The 21,928-nt window shown below is 47.6% G+C and overlaps 2 protein-coding genes across 16 annotated transcripts in view; one reads left to right on the forward strand and one right to left on the reverse strand.

Moving 5' to 3' along the window:
• The window catches only part of LOC144306683 (testis expressed protein 56-like), a 31,534-nt gene extending 29,087 nt beyond the window's left edge, over window positions 1-2,447 (reverse strand). For all 8 annotated transcript variants that reach the window (XR_013373794.1, XR_013373791.1, XR_013373789.1 and 5 more), the window contains exon 1: window positions 1,838-2,447. Coding sequence is in view for 2 of the 8 variants with exons in the window: in XM_077886174.1 (XP_077742300.1) it covers window positions 1,838-2,432 (595 nt within the window). In the remaining 6 variants the exon portion in view is untranslated. The remainder of the gene's footprint in view (window positions 1-1,837) is intronic.
• On the forward strand, window positions 2,176-18,376 carry FAM217A (family with sequence similarity 217 member A). Of its 8 annotated transcripts, none has more exons than XM_077886159.1 (9): window positions 2,176-2,398; window positions 4,447-4,679; window positions 9,649-9,771; window positions 10,790-10,877; window positions 13,063-13,147; window positions 13,308-13,321; window positions 13,942-14,016; window positions 14,104-14,171; window positions 16,851-18,376. In XM_077886159.1, the coding sequence occupies exons 1-9, from the start codon at window positions 2,381-2,383 to the stop codon at window positions 18,064-18,066; spliced, it is 1,920 nt and encodes a 639-aa protein (XP_077742285.1). In that variant the 5' UTR covers window positions 2,176-2,380; the 3' UTR covers window positions 18,067-18,376. The 8 variants fall into 8 exon arrangements, with proteins under 8 accessions (XP_077742285.1, XP_077742288.1, XP_077742289.1 ...); XM_077886162.1 differs by having other exon boundaries at window positions 2,177-2,498; window positions 4,416-4,679; XM_077886163.1 differs by having other exon boundaries at window positions 2,177-2,498.
• Window positions 18,377-21,928: the final 3,552 nt, after the last annotated feature.

Below are 21,928 nucleotides of genomic sequence, written 5' to 3' on the forward strand. Positions count from 1 at the left end.
CCGACAGAAGCTGGGGCAGGGGTGGGGGTGGAGGAGGAGACATATCAGCAGGGGGTGAGTGACTGAGACACCTGCAGCAGGGGAACCCACCAATTCCCCGGGAAAGAAGAGGCCGGCTTTGGAAAGCTGCCACCCCTAGAGGCAGGCACGGCTGACAGGTGACAACCTGATATTTCACTGTCAAGGAAATCGTTTCAGTTCTTCCTACCCTCACGCTTGTCAAGCCAACAGCAGCCCATGAGCGGGGATGGAGGGATCCTCCAAGGAAACCTCCCGCACCACCAGGCATCCTCCCGGCCCGAGTCTCCGTCAGGCCGGAGCGGTGGGGAGCACAGAGGTTTTACTCTGGATGAGCGTTTGGGATTTGGACATTAGGGTGGGCTTTTTGTTATCTGAGTAAGACCAGGAGAGCTATGAGATCTGCTCATGATTTCACTCAAAGGTGATGAGCCAAGAACCACAGAATGGGCCAAAGGGGAATGCTGTGAGAAAAAAGAAAACTATTTTCTACTTCCTCTTTGCCAAGCTCACCTCATTTATTAAGCCAGTAACGTACATTTTAAATTTTTACAAAGACTTTCAAATCGTCTTCGAAAAAGCCTGCATCAATAGGCATGATCGCGAGGGCACTAATTTCCCCCACGTGTCCATCATTATTGATCTTTCAAAATGTGACCAGTATGATGGCCTAAAAAATATCGCCTTGATTTACCTTTTACTTCCTTGATTACCAGAGTGTTTGAACATCTCTCCCGCCTATTGATAATTTGTATTTCATCCTGTGAATTGCCTGTCTACGACATTTATCTCTTCTAGTAGTTCGTTCCTTATGTTTTCCTTGATTATTTTTACATAACCGTTAGTATGACCTGGATGATGGGGTCAATTCATAACACTGTGCCTTCAGGCGCCAGGGACTACCCGCAATCCAAATGGACAAATCTGCCATCAAGCCTTCTTCCCCCGGACTTGTGTCTTAATCACTGTGGCAGCTGCTACTTTGCTTTTTTAAGTTCATGGGCACAATCGGTTACCAGCCACCTTTGTCCTTCACTGAAGCTCGAACACTTTAGGAGGAGGCTCCTCCCAGTTCTGCGAATCAGTGCAGTTATCACCTGCCCTGAGGACTCTCCAAACCCCAGAAAAGGAAGGTCATTTATAATCTTCAGGGGATGTATCTGGCTTCTCTCCAGGGCGTTACAAACGGAGGCAGAAGCAGCAGGAAATAGAGCAAAGGAAGAAACTTCAGAGCCTGACCTTCCGCTTGGAAGTTCCCTCAGTCGTGTCAAAATCAAATCTCCGCCTGTAAATCTAGTGGTCACATCGCACTTAGTCCACTTCCCATCCTTCCACAGGTGAGCTTTGCCAAAAGAAGAGTGACACGTCTGTGGGTTCATCAAAGACCAGTGAGAGAAAAGCAATGTGAAGGGGTGATGGTGGGGCGCAATCGGAGAGCCCGGGGCCCGTGTGGCATATTCTGCATGCAGGGGGGCCCTGGGTCTCAAGGATGGAGCATGCCTGCCGTGGAGAGAGTCAGTCTCGGGGCGCCTCGGTGGCTCGGTGGGTTGAGTGTCCCACCCTTGGTTTCAGCTCAGGTCATGATCTCAAGGTTGTGAGATCAAGGCTCTGCGCACAGCGGGGAGTCTGCTTGAGACTCTCTCCCTCTCCCCCTGCCCTTCCGCACCTGCTAGGGCATGCCCTCTCGCCCCCCTTCCCCTGTCTCTCAAAGAAAGGAGTGGGTTCCTACTGTTGGCTGAAACAAGAGGCAGCTTGCACCAACATCAAGTGCACCCTCACCAAGAAGCCTCCCCCGCCCCACCCAGCTGCACCCACGTACAGTCTTGCTTGTCCTCCGTCTTGTAGGAATGGAGGGTGTCCACGAGCCGACTGGGCAGCAGCCTGTGGAGGCTGGACAAGGTCTCAAAGGTGCGACGCAGAACCTCAGGCTGCGCGTAGCTCTTCGGGGTCCCGGGTTTGCCCAGGAGGGGAAGCTCCAGCGTGGAAGGGGGGCGGGCGGCTGGCCCCGCGGGGACCCGCCTTGGCAGCGGGGAGGGCGCACCGGGCATCGGAGGCGGAGCCGGCGCAGGGGCCCCGCGGACCGCGCGTGCAGGGGGGCCTGGAACGCGCCCCTGGCGAGGGTCACAATGGCCCGAGCTGGAACCCCGCGCTCGCCCGCTCTTCAGCCCAGAGGAAGCCAGCCCGTCGGAAATAGCCGGCCCAGCCTTCCGGGGACCGCGGGCAGAAACGGGGGGCCCTGCTCCCCTCGAGGGCAGCGGGAGCCCGGGGCGCTCCCAGCCGGGAGCAGGGCCGCGCAGGCCTGCGGCCCCGGGACCCCCGAGGTGGGCACAGCGCCCCGGCAACGCCGTCGGGGGCGCGGGACATGGCCAGGCTGACCCAGGTGAGGGGCGCACCTGCTGCTGGTCTTTCTCCATCTCACAAAGCGGGATTCCGCCCTACCCGCAGGAGCCCTTCTTGGCGGTGGACCTGGTGACATCACTGTAAGCCACCCCCGTGCTAAGGAGCATAGTCAATGGTATTACAATAGCATCATAGCCTGAGCTAGCGCAGGCCTGAGCAAGACAGAAGGTGCGAGAACAGCCCCCAGACTGGGGGCAAAAGCACAGATAATAAGAAGCCAAGCCCCCCTCCCGGCTCTACCCCCAGGACTGGTGCTCCTCGCTCTGCCAAGCGCTAGGAGGCAGGGGGAGCAGGGGGAGCAGGGGGAGCAGGGGGAGGGAGGTGTGGGGCCAGCTGTCTGCCAGCCTTAACACCCTGGGCCAAGGGGGTCCCCTGGGGGTGGGGTGGGGGGGTGGCTCAGTGGATTAAGGCTGGTCTTCGGCCCAGAGCATGACCCCGGAGTCCCTGGATCGAGCCCCACATCCAGCTCCCTGCGTGGAGCCTGCTTCTCCCTCTGCCTGGGTCTCTGCCTCTCTCTCTGTGTGTCTCATGAATAAATAAATATTAAAAAAAAAAAAAAAAACCCTTGGCCAAGACTATATGCACATGGTGGTGACCTCATGGGACACGTCGGCATCCAGAGCAGAAGATGCAAACTTTTGCTTCTTAACTTGCAAACTAATTTTTCGGTGTGCACAGTTAAAAAGTGAGCCTTTTAAAAATAAACAAAAAAGGTATAGTGTAAATACAAATGTATGTAAAAAGACGTTCTAGAATCAGAGCCACTCAAGTATAATGGGATTCTTATCCTTTCATGGGTGTTTTTGGAAAGGGAAGGGAACTGGTGGAGTGAGGGGAGTAGAATAGGGAGTGAGGGGGAGACTTCTTTCTTCCAGGGGAACTTGAGTGTATTACTCTCAATATTTACACGATCAGAAAAGAACAAACCATGTTATAAGCCATTCCACAGGCCAAGGAAGCGATATATTAAAATGGATCCTTTTTTTTTTTTAAGATTTTATGTATTTATTAATGAGAGACACAGAGAGAGAGGCAGAGACACAGGCAGAGGGAGAAGCAGGCTCCACGCAGGGAGCCCGATGCGGGACTCGATACCTAGACCCCGGGGTCACACCCTGAGCCAAAGGCAGACACTCAACCGCTGAGCCACCCGGTATCCCAAAACTGATCCTTTATACTGCATGTAAATGGATATATGTAATATTTATATATATCACATACACAATCAACTATATATATCAATATATATCAATTTACATCCAGTATAAAGGATCAATTATAACAGCATTATATATATATGACGCTATTCTAATACCATTGACTATGTTCCTTATACTGTACCCTTCATCCCTGCCATATGTGCATAATCATTGCTCTAAATAGCAACTGTTAGAGTGTTTCTGCTTATCTGGCTTATTGACCTTGGCTGAAATCAGAAGTAGGCCACATTATGATATTTTATTGTCAAATACACTGATGGATAAATGTCCTTTGCAATGGATAAGACTCCTTCGAGGAATCCATCTCCTACCTTTTCTCTAATTGTGCTGTAGTGGGAAGAACACGGTTCAGGACCAGTTGGCAGTAGGCTGGCGACCCCCTGCTGCTAACTAGTCGTTAACTAGTCCTGTGATCTTGCTTTCAGGCCCCCAGGTCTCAGCCTACAAAACTAAGGTTCTCTGACAAAACGGATCCTTCTCTTGTGTATCTTGCTTGGAATTCAGCTTCTTCCAATTCTGTTCTCCCACAATCAATACATTTACGTTTCCACAACCACATTACTAATATATTATTATTTTTCAAAGAAAAGATGAGACAGTTCTCCTAAGCCAGAGGAGGCTCCCTTTCTTAGGGTGACAGTGAGTTGCTACGAAGAGCCAGGTGCGCCCCTTAGGTAGCAGCGCTGCGTTATTAGCTAAATTGATCCCACAGCACAGCACCTGCAGGACACCGGGTTGTTTTTCTAGCTCGGCTGATCTCTTATTCATGGCTTTTAGGTAAACGGCAATTCCTTTTTTTGTCCCAAAGAGGGCTGTTGTGTCTCCAGAACACCTTCCCCTTCCCCTCGGCCACGGTGGATGTGATAAGATCAGCTGGCTTCCAGAAGAGAAAGTATTCAGTAATGTTCAAAGGGAAAAGATCATCTCCAAGTTTCTTAAAGAAAGCGTTCTAAAGAGAGTGTTCCGATCAAAGCAGATGAGGTGGGACAGTTCCGACCACCAGAAAGAAGGCCCAGGCTACAGCTTTCCTGGCACCAGAAAGTAAGTCCCGATCCTGAAACTTAAAAATCCCAAGTACACTGGTGATGTAAGGCTAAGAAAACAAAACTGCAGGGCATAGGCATCTAGGAGGAAGCCAGAGGGCTCTTCAAACTGCAGAAATCAAGTTCTACAGAAAAATCTAAATATAGGTAGATATTTACAGTTGAGAATTTATTTAAAAAATACTGGCACTTGATGGGATGAGCACTGGGTGTTATGCTATATGTTGGCAAATCGACCTTCAATACAAAAAATAAAACAAACAAACAAACAAAAGTACTGGCTGCAACTTACGCAGGTGTAGAGTTTCCCGATGTGTGTGTTTCTCTTCTGGAAATCTATTCCTATGCATCACCACCACATTCATTCTAGGAATAAATAGATTTTCAACAAGATTTGGTACATTGTTTTGCATCTAAATGGTGGTCTCGCAAATGAGGGAGCAAAGTGTTCAAGGTTAATTTTTAAAAGAGAAACACAATTTCTAACTTTAAAAAATATTTTTATATGTATTTCCTAAAAAAGAATTCTACAAACCCAAGAAAGTTGGGACATTTAAGGTAAATGCATACAGAAATGGAGTCCTACGTCAGGGATAGATATAACTGGCCATTGAGAGCAAAGTAGAAGAAGTAGAAGCTGGAAAAAAGGGAAGCACAGGACTAGTTACCTCGCCCTACACGAAATACAAATCACCCATAATTGAACTGAAATGTTTCCCACTGAATAGACTCTTATTCACTTGAGAACAAAAAGGCATGCTATTAATTAGAAAATATGGCCCTGACTTTCTGAAAATATTTACATAATTACACCGAACAAGATTCCATCACAGTAGATAGCCAGCTGCGACGTTGACAGTACAGCAGGGACAAATAGAGGGAGGTGGAGGCAAATGCACGAGTAATATAAAAATATGAAAGGTTTTGAAAGAGGTGGAGCGGAATAGAAGGATTTCCCCGCAGAATAATTAGAAGCTAAGGAGTGTCGTCACTGACATTTCTTTGCATCACCCTGGACCACAAAAAGGAATGGGTAATCAAAGTGCTTTCCAAAAGAGTTTTCTGTTGGTCCAAATTGTCACTTCTCCGAGTGGGAGAAATGAGGTGAGCGGCAAGGCGCGCTTACCTGCCCAGTGATTGGCTCAAGGCTTTCCTTCTTTCCACCAATTCAGACCACCTCCCTCGTAATGAATGTAAGAGCTTGTTAAATGCCACGAGACAGAGGACTCGAGCTCTCCTTCCTTCACTGGGTTAGCTAATGAGGCAGAGGTTTAAAATATGGCAAGCCTGATGCTACCATTAAAAGCTGAATTCCAAAAATAAATAAATAAATAAAAAATAAAAGCTGAATTCCCGGAGTGGCCCTGGGATGGCCTGTATGGGATGTGCATTCTGTTGGGCCAAGGGCTGACGGTAGAGCTGCACCGAGCCACTGTGGGAAACAGGCCTCTATCCAAGGACCACCCCCTCATGGCTGCATGAGAGCCAGCTCAGACTCAAGGGTTTGGAGCGAGTAGGATTCTCTTAGTTGCTCACCTTATATTTCCCACGACCACCACATCTCACGCTTGCCTTTCCTCTCTCTCAGCCTTGTCTCCTCACCGCCCGGGCTGGGTGCTCTCCCGTAGAGAGTGTAAGGGGCCAATGCTGTCACCAGAGCTCTCACCTGCAATACTAACAACTTTATCAATTCAACAAGTGATGCGGGGGGGGGGGGGGGGGCATGATTTTTATGCTGACATCAAAGCATTCCAAAAGTCTCCAGAAAAAGGAAGATGAGCCAAATTGATAAAGTTTTTAGGAATATGTCCTGTCAAGAAAAAAAAGAGAGAGAGAGAAAGAGAGAGAGAGATTCTTAGAGGATGTATTTATGGATGACAAATCTCAGAGGGACTTTAAGAGATGAAGGATCAGCTCATGTTCTGAAACAAAAGGAAAACATGGAAACCAACATAAAGCAAGGAAGACGGGAGGTACGGAAGCTAAATAAATGGCATGCATGCATGCGTACACATAGGCACACCTCTTTTTTTGTCTCCTGTCTAGAGAACATAAAAGGACAAAATATTTCCCAGCTAGATATACTTGTAGAAAGTGTTAGCTGGGAGTACACGGACCCCAATACTTACCCAATTCACTGCTTTTCAAGTAACTGTAAGCTGGGAAAACAATATATTGAAGGCTCAGGTTGCTCATTCATGAAACAGGAATAGCTAGTAGGACCACCTTCATTGGGTTAAAAATATACTATTGGTTGATCCAAATAAAATGTTCAGCATTATGCCTGCCACATGGTAATCGTATCATAGCTAATGTTGTTTTTAGCAAATGTTATTTTTTTTAGAATAATTAAATGAATTCAAATACATCTTGAGTGCCTACTATATGCCAGGTAGCAGGCTAGATAAAATAAGGCCAGGTCTTGCCTTTAAGATACTGGAAAAGATAGAGAGTGAGATATGGTAAGTGAATAATCATAATGTAACAGTGAGAAGGGAATCATAAACAAATGACTCATAATAACCTGATTGGAAATCTTGGAAGAGGTTGTGATCTATTCTTCCCTGACCCATTTGTGAGGTAGATTTATAAGGATAGGACTTAGCTTAGGAGGGAGGAGGGAAAATAAAAAAGGGGAGCTATTATAGGAAAAGAAAAATGATGTATGTACTGGAGGAGAGAGAGTGTTTAGAAACGTTGCAAAATGTCTGAGGTGTTGGACAGGAAAGCACTGGAACTGATAAGCGGACCCTTAAAGCCTGGCTACAGAATTCGGGCCTCATTCTTTGGCATTGGGAGGGCGTTAGAGCAGGTCTGCGTGTTTTATCAGCAGAAGGGAAAACAGTCTGAAGGAGGAGAGGGCCTAGGAGGCCTCCCGGGAGGCCGATGCTAATCTTATATTCATTCTCCTATATTTACTGTGCACCTACATGTGCCTAGAACAGCTTGCAGGGGGCAGCGTGTACCAGTGAACGAGACCACCAAGGCCACTGCCCTCACAGAGTTTTATACGCTACTGGGAAGAAACGGGCCATAGAAAAGCACACACGGTTACCAAGACTGTGAGGAGGCCGGAGAACACGTTGAAGCAGGGTGTTATGAAATGGAGTCAAGTAGGCGGGAAGGCTGCTTGGAAGTTGAGTCAGAGAAGGCCTCGCTGGGAGGCAAACAGAAATGCAGAGGAAGGAGACAGATACCTCTGGGCAGGGGATGGGGGTGGGAGACCCGAGCGCTGACCAACCCTTTAAATTGTATGGGACCTATGGGACCTATGGTTTACGTGTGCATTTTTCTGGGAAGACTCTCAGAGGAGTGTTGCATCTCTTCCCCCCATTTGTTAAGAACCAGCACGTTGAGATGCTTAATGAAACATTTTGGGGCTCAAATCTACAGTTGGGTGTTCAACCCAACAGAACGCAATAGCGTCATCAGCAAAGGGCTGCAGCCGTGTCTTCCTCAGATGTCTGTGCTTTATTATAAAGGGCATCTCTGACACTTTTAGTATTTGTTTACTTACTTACACACATGTACCAGACATGTTCACTTACATATTTATGTGTTATATATGTATGTACGTAATAATGCCTATGTAATAGGATATCCATGCAGATGTGTGGCTATATATGTGTGGATATATATGGATATATGCCAACACACACATATTTCGGGGAACTGAACTAAGACATAGGCATTTGGGGGACAAAACTGGCCTCCTCTGTCAGCTAAGTATATCCCAGATAGAAAAAAGTAATAATACTCAGCTTTTTTTTCCCACTGTAAGACCCATAACTAATGTGGCCCAACCAGGGGTGGGCTTGCCCTCTGCTGGGGAGCCTTCCATCTTCTATTCTGGCTGTTTCACTATTCTGTCCCCAAGCGCAGCCAACTGTCTGCGGCTCTGCAGGTGATAGCCCGGCTGGTTAGGTCCCCTGTGCACTGGGCCCCTGCCTCGCTGCCACAGGTGCTTGCAGGGCTCTCATCCCGGGGTCAGGGTCAGGGACAGGGTTAGGCCGCGGTCAAGGGAAGGCCGTGGATGGAAGGCCGCGGAAGCAGGATCCCAGCCCTGACCCCAGCCCCTGCCTCACTGCTGCAGGTGCTCGAAGGGCTCTCAGCCCGGGGTCAGGGTCAAGGTCAGGGTTAGGCCGCGGTCAAGGGAAGGCCCTGGAGGGAAGGCCGTGGATGGAAGGCCGCGGAAGCAGGATCCCAGCCCTGACCCCAGCCCCTGCCTCACTGCTGCAGGTGCTCGAAGGACTCTCAGCCCGGGGTCAGGGTCAAGGTCAGGGTTAGGCCGCGGTCAAGGGAAGGCCCTGGAGGGAAGGCCGTGGATGGAAGGCCGCGGAAGCAGGACCCCAGCCCTGACCCCAGCCCCCGCTTCACTGCCGCAGGTGCTCGCAGGGCTCTCAGCCCGGGGTCAGGGTTGGGGGGTGCAGGGTTAGGCCGCGGCCCGAGGGAAGGCCGTGGAGGGAAGGCCACGGAGGGAGGACCCTGACCCCAGTCCCCACCTCGCTGCCGCAGGTGCTCTCAGCGCTCTGAGCCCGGGGTCGGGGTCAGGGTCGGGCGCAGGGTTAGGCCGCGGCCCGAGGGAAGGCCGCGGAGGGAAGCGGCGGAAGGAGGGCCGCGGCCCTGACCCCCGGCCGCCGAGCCCCGGGCGCCCCCCGCCCCCCGCGATGGCCGAGCGCGCCGGGCCGCCCCCGGGGAGGCTCGGAGGGGGGGCGCGGGGGCTCCCGGCCGGGCTCCTTGCCCTGCCCCCGAGGCGCCGGCCGAGCCCCGAGGACCCGTGGCCGCGGTGGAAGGCGCCCGCGCTGGGCGGTAGCTGCGGGGCTGCCCGGCGGCGGGGGGCGGGGGGCGTCCTCGGGGTCGCTGCCCCCGCCCCGGCCGGCCCCCGCGGTGCGCAGGCCTCCCGCCGCCCTGGGGCCCGTGCTCCCGGCCGCCCGCCGCCCGCTGCCCTCCCTGTCCTCCCGCCGCAGGAAGCCCGAGGCCGCGGGGGCGCCCGCCCAGCCGTTCGCGCCGCCCGCGGAGGGGCCTGGGGCTCGGGGCGGCGGCCGCGGAGACGACGGCGGGGACCACACGTGGGCCTGCGGCGCCCTGGGGTAAGAGGGGGCCCCTGCACCTGCGCTCCCCGGGCGGGGGGGGGCCGGGCTGCAGATTCCGGGGTCCCCCCCGCCCCCCGCAGCGGGGCTCCCCTCCCGCCCCGGCCGCGGCCTCCCCGGGGCGCCCAGCCCTGCCCCGCGGCCCCGCCAGGGCCTGGCATCCACAGGTGACCAGTACCCCCCCGTTTTTATTGATATTCTATTTATTTATCCGCGAGAGACACAGACACAGAGAGGCAGAGACACAGCGGAGGGAGAAGCAGGCCCCATGCAGGGACCCCGAGGCGGGACGCGATCCCGGGACCCCGGGGTCACGCCCCGGGCCCAAGGCAGCCGCTCCACCGCCGAGCCCCCAGGCCCCCCTGGATCTGGACCTCTTGATCCAAAACTTCCCTGAACCGTATTTTCTACGGATTTCTTGAGGGCACACCTCTCCCCGCAGGAGCCCATACACTGTAAAGGAGTCACGGATACTCTGGCTCCGCGGCTGTCCTGCGTGACTCTTTCCAGACGGTCCTGCCGTGACCCGCAGCCCGTCCTACCTGTTAGCCGGGGACTCCCTGCTGCTCCGGCCTCACACAGGTGCCCGGAGAGTTAGTGTTTGGGCCTGTGGGCCCTCGGTGTCCCCGCCCCGAGCCCCCAGGTCAGGCCCGTTTTCACACCCCGGCACCTGGTGTGAATGATGAAAAGCAGACATCCCGGGCCTGGTGTCTAAGTTCCAGAGAATTGGTCATGTTGGTTCTAATCTGCATCTCAGCTCTTTGATAGTGTCTCCATCCCCCGCCCCCCCCAAGACCTTAGTTTCCTAAGCTTCTGTGGGTCAGGCCCTCCAGTTTGCCTTTGTGGGAGCTTTGGGGCGCCTTGGGCCTTGCGGGGCCCATCTCCACCGCCCCGGCCGGGCCCTCGCAGCCCCCCGCCCCAAGCACCTTGGGACCTCTGGGTGCAGAGCCAGGCTCCCACTTTTCAGCGGCCCCTGAGGCACCTCACCCGCCCTGTGCCTGTCCCACCACCTGTGTAGGATTCTAAGGAAACAGAGGAGCAAAATTGGGAGAAGAAGCGGTGAGAGCGGCGGCAGCAGCCCTGGCGCCCCCGGCACCCCTCCCCAGGTAGGGCGGTGCTACCCTGGGCGGCTGGGCGCCCCCACCCCGGCCGAGCTCCCCCCACCCTGCCCCAATCCCTGCGCCCAGTGTCCTCGTGGCGCATTGGGAGGAGCCAGTGGGCCGTCTTTGTGCTTCTTTTAACAAAGGGAAAAGTCAGCCAGCAGCTCCCCAAAGCTCCAAAGCGGTTCTTGCAGCAGCTGGATTTGGGGAGAGGCCGCGCCTGGCTCCTCGGGCCGCGCCCACCTTTCCTCATTCCCTCACACGCACCCTGGGAAGACGGGGTCAGGGGGTGGGCTGTGGGCAGCAGCAGTTCCCAGGACCTCCGGGGGGGCGGCAGCACGCCTTCCCAGTTGACCAAGTTCTCGCTGTGTGACCTCAGCCGCGGTTTCCCTTCACTGTGTCCCCCCAAGAGTCTTCCCGCCACATGCTGTTTTGCCCGTTAGGGGACTAGGACCCCAGAGCTGAAAGAAGCCTGATCCTCTGTCAGGGAGGTCTTTAAAAATCCAAATAACTGAGACTCACCTCCATCCCCACGGAGTCAGAACTTGTCATTCCTCCCCCCTCCCCCCCAAGGATCATTATTTTTAAAAGATGTATTTAATTTAGGGAGAGAGCTCATGCACCTGTGTGCAGGGGAGGGGCAGGGGGAGAGAGTCTCAAGCAGACTCCTCACCTGGGACTTGATCCCATGACCTTAAGATCATGACCTGAGCCAAAATCAAGAGTCAGATGCTTAACCGACTGGCCACCCAGGCGCCCCTCCAGTGTTTTATGTATGTATGTATGTATGTATGTATGTATGGGGTTTTAAAAAAAAAGATTTTATTTATTCATTCATTCATGAGAGACACAGAGAGAAGCAGAGACACAGGCAGAGGGAGCAGCAGGCTCCTTGCAGGACTCGATCCCGGGACCCCAGGGTCACACCCTGAGCGGAAGGCAGATGCTCAACCCCTGAGCCACCCAAGGCGTCCCTCAAGTATTATTTTTAAAACACTCCCTAGGTGAGGCTCATGCAGAGACTGGCCGTAAGTCCGTGTTGTCTGGGGGAGCAGGGAATTCACCTCCAGAGAAAGATGACCTGCAGCCGACCTTCCGATGGTCAACTACCCTTCCCGCCAGGGGATAGTTTTCTCATGGGCCGGTTACGTCCTCATACTATCCTCAAGCTTAACCTGCTTAATCTCCCTGTTCCTCCTTTCGTTTGGGGTGATACCTAACATTTTAGTTGTGTATTGCTTAGAGTTTAATTTACAAAGGATTTTCTCTTTTGAGATAGAAAACAAACTGAGTTCACTCCTTAAAAATTACTTTAAAAAAAAATGAACTCCTCACCTCTTCATGTTCCCTAGTACAGGGTAGATTGCTACAGTCCTCTCCTGTACACGCCCCACATTCCCCCCCCCCCCCCCCCACAGCACCTGGCACGTGCCTGGAACATAAATAGTACATATTAGGGCCTTTCCCTATTCACTTTTTGGCTTGCTTTTGAACATTTCCCAAGTGGTTTTCAACATCCGGAGTCTAGAATGAGTAGCGGACTGGTCAGCGTTGAGTACAATGTGCAGATTAGAGAATTTTCGTTGGCGGATGGAAAGATTTCATAGGCTATCAGATGTGGTGCTCAGATACAGAAAACTTGGCAAATGTGCCATTGTGCGCCAGGCACACACTGAACTGGATATTTTATTATAGCTTTATTTTTTTTTAAGATTTTTTTTTTTAATTCATGAGAGACAGATAGAGAGAGAGAGAGGCAGAGACACAGGCAGAGGGAGAAGCAGGCTCCATGCAGGGAGCCTGACGTGGGACTCGATCCCAGGTCTCCAGGATCCCACCCTGGGCTGAAGGCGGCACTAAACCACTGAGCCACCGGGCTGCCCTATTTTATTATAGTTTTAAAACCAATTTTGAAAACCTGTGTGTCTTTACTTTTAATAAAATAAGAACAAAACCATAAGTTAATGGAAAAGCCTTTCTATCTCCTACTAGGTGTTACCAAGCTGGTAATAGTTTGAAAAGAGAAAGTGCATGCTTCTCAAAAATGCTGTTAGTGTCCTTATAAGAGGGAGAATGGGTCATGGAACTTTATGCCTTTCTCACACTTTAGCCACAGACATGAAAAATTATGTACTTGAGCTTTTAAAGTGTTCTTAACGTTAAGTTTATCCTAAAACAAATATTGTTTTAGAACTTGTCTCACTGGAATTTGGATTCGGAAGTACCTGCTCCTGAAAATAAAAATCTCCCACCTGGAAAGGATAGTGCAGCAGGTGGTAAGAAATCCTAGACGTGTGTATTTATATTTATACATGTTGCAAATCTATATTCATATTTATGATATCAATGGCCTCTCATATTAGAGGGGGTTTGTTTTTAATACAACCAGTTTTGTGTAACTATTAATTGTCATTTTTTCCATACATATTCTTTCAGGCAAAATTAACAAGGTAAGGATAAATGTTTGGTTTTAAATCGTTCACAAAACATTATTTTAAAACTATATGTTCATTAAAGAAAATTTTCTTTCTTTAAAAATTTCAATTTCATTTCTGTAGAGTTCTTCAAACAAGTCAAAGCTCTTTCTGTTCTGCAGGGCTGCAAACTGGTCATTAAGTTAATATATATTTTATCATATATTTTGTTCAGTGTGCCAATACCAGAAGTGGAAACTAATGTTGCGTGACTAGTGTTTTGTAGTCACTGCCAAAGGAGAAGTAGTCTCAGCTCTTAAGATATACTGAAGCCGTTAAGATGGTTACTATTTTGTTTTGAAGTAGTGAGGAATCTTTCATCTACTTTTTTTTGATCGAAATATAAAACACTTAACTGTTGGTAAAATAAAGTTAATCTTAATGATATTCGAAGCTCATTAGTTAACACTGCTGGTATTTGTAACAGATTATGCTAAATTGCTGCTGAAGTCAGTAAAAACAAATGATATCTGTATGTATAAAAGAGAGTATTTTATGACTTTATATTTCTTGGTTAGAACAAGAACTGTATATTCTTAGAACAATAACAGGAAATAGGGATGTATTGTGTTTAAAAGTCTTCTGCTTCTTTATAGAACCATTTGGAAATTCCAATAGATCAACTGATGCTAGAACTTAATTCGTCAGAGCATGCTCACAAAAGAACGCAGGTGAGATTTTATTCATTATACCCAAAGCATTTTTCTTGAAAATGCATGCAGTTACTAAGATGTTGTCCGTGGTTTTTCTGTTATCAGAATAGTAAACAAGGGATGTTTCAGTTATGGAGTTATCCTCTTAACGAAGGAAGTACCATGGAGAACAGGTGAGAGAATATTGATTTTCGTAAACCCCTAAATTAATGAAATACACTTAAATACACATGAGTTAAAAAAAATACTAAAAAAAGATACACGTGAGTTTACTCATCTGAAATACCAGGAGAAAAAAACAACCGGAAGAAAAAGTATTGTGTGCCACTTGTGGCAAATTATGGAAGCTCACCCTAAAACAGGAAGTGGCTGGCATACACTGAGGGCATCACTGGAATGTGAAGAATTCAGAGTTTTCTGTGCCCTTACAAGGAGAGTTTACGTGGGTAGAGTTGGAGCTTCTTGTTGAAGGGAAAAAGAAGTGTAACAGAAAAATCATAGTGCATCGGGTAGGAATGATTTCTGTCCCTTGCATATGTGAATCCATTTAACCGCCACAACGATCCTATAAGGCACTGTTGTCAGCATCCCTCTTTTACAGATGAGGACATGGAGTCAGGGTGACAAGGTATGTGACTTGCCCAAAGTCATGCAATGAGTGGATGGAAGAACCAGGCTCATGCAGTATATTGCTTCTCAGACCTTGTGTGGGTTTGATTTCTTAGTTTTTGGTTCTTAAACTTTGGTGCGTGTTGGGACCAGCTTGAACGCTTCTTACAAACAACCACAGGTTACTGCTACGTGGGGATGACATTTATTCAACACCGCGTCACTTTTACACACAGGATGTTGTTTGATGGAGCTCCTGAATCTGAACTAGAGAATTAGTTCCTCAGTTTCGTGCCCACTTTTGAGGGTAGGGTGGCTCACTGGATAGTAGCCGACTCCCCGGCTCCCCATCAGAGGGCCTTACGTCTGTGAGGCTCCCAGTAAAACTCACCTGATGCTGAAGTTTGAGGCGTGAATCCAAGATGTGCTATGGGGACCATAAGGACTAGTGTCCTAAGGGAACGTCAGTGTGAGGGGCATAGGAAAGCCACCTTCACTAGAAAGATCTCCCCTGGGAACAAGGATTTCAAGGTAAGAGGTCAAACGAAATGAATGGAGTTTTATCACACTAACACGGAGCAAACATAAACTGAGTCAGGAGCGGGGCAGTGGCCAGGATTACGAACCAGGGTCCCACCACTCAGCTCCACCACTTAGTAGGTGTGTGACCTTAACCACTCTGTGCCTCAGTTTCCTTACTCATAAAAGGTAGAAAGTAAAAGTCCCTATTTTATGGGGTTGTTGTGAGGACTGAACAGTATGATGTGTTTGATAGGCATTAGTCACTACTACCGGGGAAGCCTACGTATGTTGCAGAGTTAGAAGTCAGTGTCAATGAAATATCCTAGGACTGAGATTTTTCTCCTCAGTAGCCATCAAGAAGCCCAGAGCATAAAATCAATATCTTTCATCTAATGTTTTACATTTTGCAAAGTACGCTCATGTAATTGTCCTGCTGCTCAGCCCACCCCAAGGTCGGTACGATCATTACCATTCTGCTCACTGGTGGCAAAGGGGTTCAAACCTAGGTCCTCACGCCCAGATTTCATGGTCTTTTCAATAAACAACATGGACTGTGTCTATTATCAATTGTAGGTTTAAAGTGACTTCCTTGTGGTTTTACAAAGTTTACAAGTTAAATATTTAGCTAAATCAATACATTTTTACTATTTTCTACAGAAATGAAAGTATTTTTCAATATCCTTTAATTTGATGTGTTTAAACTGGCATGAGGGGCAGGCCGGGTGGCGCAGCGGTTTAGCACCACCTTCAGCCCAGGGCCTGATCCTGGAGACCCGGGATCGAGTCCCACGTCGGGCTCCCTGCATGGAGCCTGCTTCTCCCTCTGCCTGTGTCTCAGCTTCTCTCCTTTTGTCTCTCTCTCATTAATTAAAAAGCAAAAAACAAAACAAAACAAAAACCCCAAAAAAACTGGAATGAAAGGAAGCAAGAAGATAATGAGACTGTATATGTCAATTAATGCTTCAACTCTTCCAATGTCAGTACTTCAATAAGCTTGAAAAAAAAATAAAGTAAAAACCAGACTATAAACTCAGTATTCTATGGCATGGCTCTTTTGCAGTTTTCATTCTAATACACTACCTAGAAGCATTACTCATAAAATAAAAGAACACCATCGGATGAAAATTACTATGGGATAATTTTTTTTAATTGTATAGTTTTTTGGTTTTTTACTATGAAATAATTTTTGGTAAACATTGTTTTTGCTTCTTTTTATGTTAGCATGACTTTTTAAAACCACAACAGCTAAAGTAGAAGGCCTTCTTGAGAAACCTAATTACATCCTTTGAGTTTCCTTTTATCTAATACTGGGTGCATAAACATTTCACTATAATTTCACTTTGAGTTGGAGAGCCCGCTTCTCAGATGTCATCACTGCACGTACAATATTAATAACAGGCAAACATATAATTAGCCATCGTTAACCGGTGGCCACTCATACCATAGATGCAGCCAGCCATTTGTGGGTATGATGACCTGGTCACCTGGGCATGCACGAAGGGATGTCCAGATAATAATCTAATCTATATTTTTTTAAAAATGTATATAGTTGTATATAATTGAGCATATTTAGAAATGAACATACACCTGTTACAGATACACGGAGGCCGTTGGAAACTAAATGTTAACCAGACTTTGATAATTTTGCTTATTGATTACCATTTTAACAGCATTTTAAGTCTAGTCCACAAACCATTCATTAATTAAATCATTTTTTAAAGGGATTTCAAAAAGTCTGCAGTGGAAACTGGCTTTAATGTAACCAATAATCCCATGAGGCTCTTCACTCTGAACCACTCACTGACAAGTGCTTCATTCGATAAGCAAGTTGATCCTTACCCAGGACTACAGATGCCGTCAGGTCTCTGCTGGCCCTATGCCGATGGAGACTTCTTTAAGGACAGAAATGAGCCTTATATTAATTTATGTTCAACTGCAGAAAACAATAGTGGTGAATCTTTATGTGCCCCAAACTGGAACTTGAAATATGGAAACAGCAGTGTGGAAGAAAACTTAACAGACGAAAGTGATTTATCTGAAAATGAAAAAGCAAACGATAGTTTGCTCAGCTATTTTAAAAAGATGGACCTGAACTTAAAGCCAGAAACAATAGAAAATGTTGAGGAATCTTTCACAGAGGAACCAAGTGAAGTATTTCCATATCCCGATTTTCTCCCTTCTCCTTTCAATACCCTGGACTTGCACAAATTAGCCCTCTCAAAATCTGAAACTTGGAAAGCGACAGTGGAGCCTCCAGAAAGCTCTGTTGAACATTTGATCACTCGTTTACTGGAAATGGAAAGATTACAACATCTGACTATACAAAAAGAGAGGCCCAGACTACAAACTACCTTCTGTGCTCCTGCAGCTACTGAACGACCTTTCTCCTCCAAAGCTATCCCCAAAATGAGACAGCCCAAACTTTCGGACTCTCTGAGTCTTCAGACAACTTGTGTCAATAAAAGTCGTGAAAAAAGAAAAAGCACTTGTGGATCTTGCAAGCTTGAACAAAATGCTTCAAAATGGAATGGGAGCAATGCCGGCAAATGCAAATGGACTTCCAAACCACCATCTCTCAAAAGTTCATCCACCACCAAACAATTGGTTGCAACTTGTGATGACATTAGGAACCTCAAAAGCTCCATTTTAAATCCATGCCAAGAACTCTCAACCAAGGCCACTACTTCCCAGACAGCCCAATCATTGGTTAAAATGGTCTCAACCAGATGTCTGCCACCAAGGTCTCCGATCCCAGTTTCAGCTATACCTCTGTCTTTTCCCGAAAATCAGAGAGAAGAAATTAAGGCACCAAGGACCAAAAAGAAAACTTATCAAAAAAACATTGAATTAAACAAATCACTCTATATTCAGAAGTTAAACTGTTTATCACCTTCCTTTACAGCTAAGGATAAGTGTTCACCCATTGACCAAAAATAACTTTTCTCCTCCTCTTCTCAACGTGAGCAAGTCTTATTTCCAAGAAGCTTGACTAAAACATGCCTCATCATTCCGAGATGCAGGTATTACACACATGAAGAACTTGATGTGACGTGGAGTGGAACTCGTGAAAAGCACTGCTGAGATGTCTAATGTATAAATCCAAGGGCTTCCATACTGACGTACTTGGCAATCTTTTGCATGTTGTGTTTCAAAGGAATGTTTCACTTAGTAAATCAGTCAAAAGACTATTCTTTTGTTGTGATTGTTTCCCAGAATTCCATCATCAATAAATGCTGTAATCGACTTACTGCTGGTATATTTTTGTGTTCTGTGACAGTCTTAGGAGTGCAGTTACCTCTAGTAGGGACTTACTCTTTGGGTTTTCCTGTTCTGGTGGTATCTCTTTTTCTTTACTATTTCTAAAACCCCCTTAGTCTATCACTTTGACCTATTTAGTTGACCATTAACAGCTAAAATACTTGATTTTGTTGAATTAACATGCAAGATCCTCTAGATCCTCCCATGAATCTTTAAATTTTTTTCCTTTCCCAGGTCCTTTGTCACATACATGAAAGCGAGATCAGTTCTCCCGGGACCTAAAGAGAGCTGTAGGCATGAAACAACCCTCTTCCACTCAGACCTAACAGTTTTCAGAATGTCAAAGGAAAAATGAGAAAAGGTTGCTGTCCACATAGCAGCCAGAGTCTATTGTTAATGGCACTTTCCCCCTTAAGTTCTTTGTTGCTGGAAGTCTTAGCCCTGGTTAGTTCATATGCAAACAGCTAAGGCCTCTTTTTCTAACTTTCTTTTCTTTTTCTCTTTCTTTTTTGTATATATATATTTTTAATTGAAGTTCGATTTGCACCAAGGCTTCTTGACTCATTAAAAAGAACTGTGTGTGTGTGTGTGTGTGTGTGTGTGTGTGTGGAAGGGAGAGCGTGTGAAACAAGTGAAACAAACCAGTTGAGTCGGGGCTCTGGTGCAGGCCCGCGTGCACAGAATCTGAGAGTGGGGTTCAGGGACCCGCATGATAAACCTCCTGCGTGATTTTAATGCAGGGGGTTCTTGGATCACATTTTGAAAGATATTGTAAAGGACAAACTTGATGTAAAATGCACAGCTCAGTTTGGATGTTTGGGGGCGAGGGGATAGTATGTTTTGGTTTTTAGTGGATGATTGGTGAATTCAAATGAGTTTTCCTTAAACATTAAAAAAAAAAAAAAGACGAAAACTTCAAGCACTGCCCAAAGGAAAATGAGAAGTAAAAGGCTATCCCCACTCCCAGCCACCTGCCAAGGCATGGTCAGTATTACACTTAGTGGATCATCCTCCCGCCACCCCTCCCTCCCCCCCCGCCCGCCCCATCCCAGCAAGATGAAATATTCCAGATAGGGACAGGGCAGATGAATTAAAGGATGATTCAAGTCCATGTTGAAGAGAGCAACTGCAGCTTCAGTTTCTTCTATTTTTAGTAAAAGAATAAGGCTCAAAGAGTTCTTAGAAGCAGAGGACAGAATGCTTAGTTTTTAGGTTAATTTCAAAGGATTTTCTGGAACCATACCAACACAATAGAAAATAAGTGTAACTGTTCAGGACCTTATTATAGGACAGGATTTTACCTCCACCCCACAGCTGGTGTCACCATCCACAGAAACAGAGAATGGGTCACAGAACAGATGGTCTCGCCACTGGTCTTCCCCACCAGCCACCCTTCCTCCCCTCAAAGTTCTCATGGAGTCTTGAGCCTCATTCGGCAGCCCTCATCCCCCTTCTCGTTTCTACCTTCTTTACCTGCTTGGATTTTACCCACTCACCGTTAGGGTTGTAATGATGTAATTTCCACCTGTGAAAACATCAGGAAAGGGACATGCCTGTTCCACTGTACGTACCCCCAACAATCATCGCCCGGCATTGGAGGCGCCCTTCAAAGTACTTGATTAAGGAAGGGGCTTGGCCCGGCCTGGAGGACAGTTGGGGGACACGGCAGCTACGAGCACTGGCCGCACAGCCAGATGGAGTTTGAACCCAGGCTCTGTCACTTGACAGCTCCGCACTCAGGCAGGCCCCTTAAGCTCAGTTCTTCACTTTCCTAATGGGTAAGGTGAGTAGAGCATCTTTTATCTCACAGAATCATATGAGGATCAAGTGGCTGGCAAGTTAAAAAACTGATGAGGGAAACTAGGAGTGACACAGAAAGGCCACACTGAATGGAAGGAGCTGCCTCGGCACTGGAGTTAACAACTCAGATGATGAAGGTCCTGCTTCTCGCGAGGCCAGTGCCAGGCATCCGGTACATGGTAGGGGGTAGTGAAGACACAATCCCGTTTTCAAGAAGACCCAGAGTGGGAGTGGACGTGGGAGACGGCAAACAGGAGCTGGGGAGTATTTTAGAGGTAGAGGTAATAAAGGATCAGCAGTTATGAGAAACGGATCCTTGGTACTCAAGGATTGAGGGGTGGGAGGAGATGGATTCTAGGCTTTGAGGTCTGAGAGGTAGGTAGGCCAAATTCTAACTGGAAGCATAACCAGGCTACTTTATTTAGGATGCCATTAGACCCAAGAAAAAGGAGCTACTGAAAACACCTATCAGAGTTTTCAATTAGTCCCAATTGTTTTAAATGTAACTATGCAAAATACACATTAGCAGCAATGCTGACGTCAATAATGAGGCAAAGGCACTCATTTTAACATGATCATTAGGAAAAATAGTTGAAATTTTTTGTCTGAGCCCCTAAAATGAGGACAGAAGAGGCACATACATCGCAAGTAGACGTAGCCATCTTAAGTTCATCTTGTGAAATGATGGGAGTAAAATAGGCAATATTTGGCTAAGAGAAAAACTGACCATTGGGCGAGTGGGAGCAAACTCGAAAGACTTGGCTGTTTTTCAAACCCGTTCGAAGCCAACTTCCACCACTATCCTTGAAGAAACACTTGGTAGCTTCTAGCACACACACAAGCTGAAGTAATTCTATTTAGGCAATTCGAGTTGAATTTGGCTTCCTGGCTTGCTCATAAACTCCCCATGTTTTGGCTCTCCTGTATGGGCGCTTTTTCTTAGCTCTTTTTTGGATCTTAACTGTGGCAGATTCTTACTCATCAGTGAAAAAACATGTAAGAAAGTTCTCTTGAAAGCGTGCCATACCCCCTCCCAAGCCCAATGCACCCGGCATACTACTTTCCCTAATAAAACACAGGAGCTTGTGACCCTCGTCAGTTGCTTTAGACAGAGGAATACGTAGTTCTCAAACCTCCGCTGGCCCACGTAGAAAACTGCAGCCGGGGCCTTGGCAAGGCGGCTGGCCAGAGCCACTGCCATTATGGCCCATTTCTTACAAAAACCAGGGCTCGACCACGAGGTGGAGAAGGTAGCATCTGCTAGGTCAGGTGTGCCCCACGTAGCCAGACACTCTGGCCCTGCATCCTCCAGTCCCGCTTTGTGTGTTAAAAGATTCATTCAATCTCCTGGCCCTTCTTAATGCTTTACATTTTAAGCTGAGGACATTTCCTTAAAAGGAAATGAGGAGTGGAGAGACGAAGGATACAGTCCAGTATTTGTCAGGCTTCCCCATCTGCAGTGGACCAACTGGTTTACATCATTACAGCAAAGGGAGTCATCTCATTATTTATGTTTCTATTAGCATAATCAAATCAGAAATATATGTAACAAGAACACAAATACCATACCCTTTGGTGTGTTCTGCATGGAGTTGCTGGGAAGTATTTTGGGGTCTGTAAGGAAGATCATACCAAGTCGGCCGTTTCCTCTACAACTTTCCCCTTCACGGGTACTCACAATGCACATCAGGTATCTTCTGAGGAACTTTTAACACAAATATCTAAACTTTAACCTGGCAGC

This window comes from Canis aureus, chromosome 37 (genome assembly GCF_053574225.1).
Source record: "Canis aureus isolate CA01 chromosome 37, VMU_Caureus_v.1.0, whole genome shotgun sequence".
NCBI lineage: Eukaryota > Metazoa > Chordata > Mammalia > Carnivora > Canidae > Canis > Canis aureus.

Excerpts from the sequence above, each read along its gene's own strand:
- FAM217A (XM_077886159.1), top strand. Across the intron at positions 10,878-13,062 it reads CCCCCGGCACCCCTCCCCAG|AACTTGTCTCACTGGAATTT; the intron begins GTAGGGCGGTGC and ends ATATTGTTTTAG. Across the intron at positions 14,017-14,103 it reads ATGCTCACAAAAGAACGCAG|AATAGTAAACAAGGGATGTT; the intron begins GTGAGATTTTAT and ends TTCTGTTATCAG.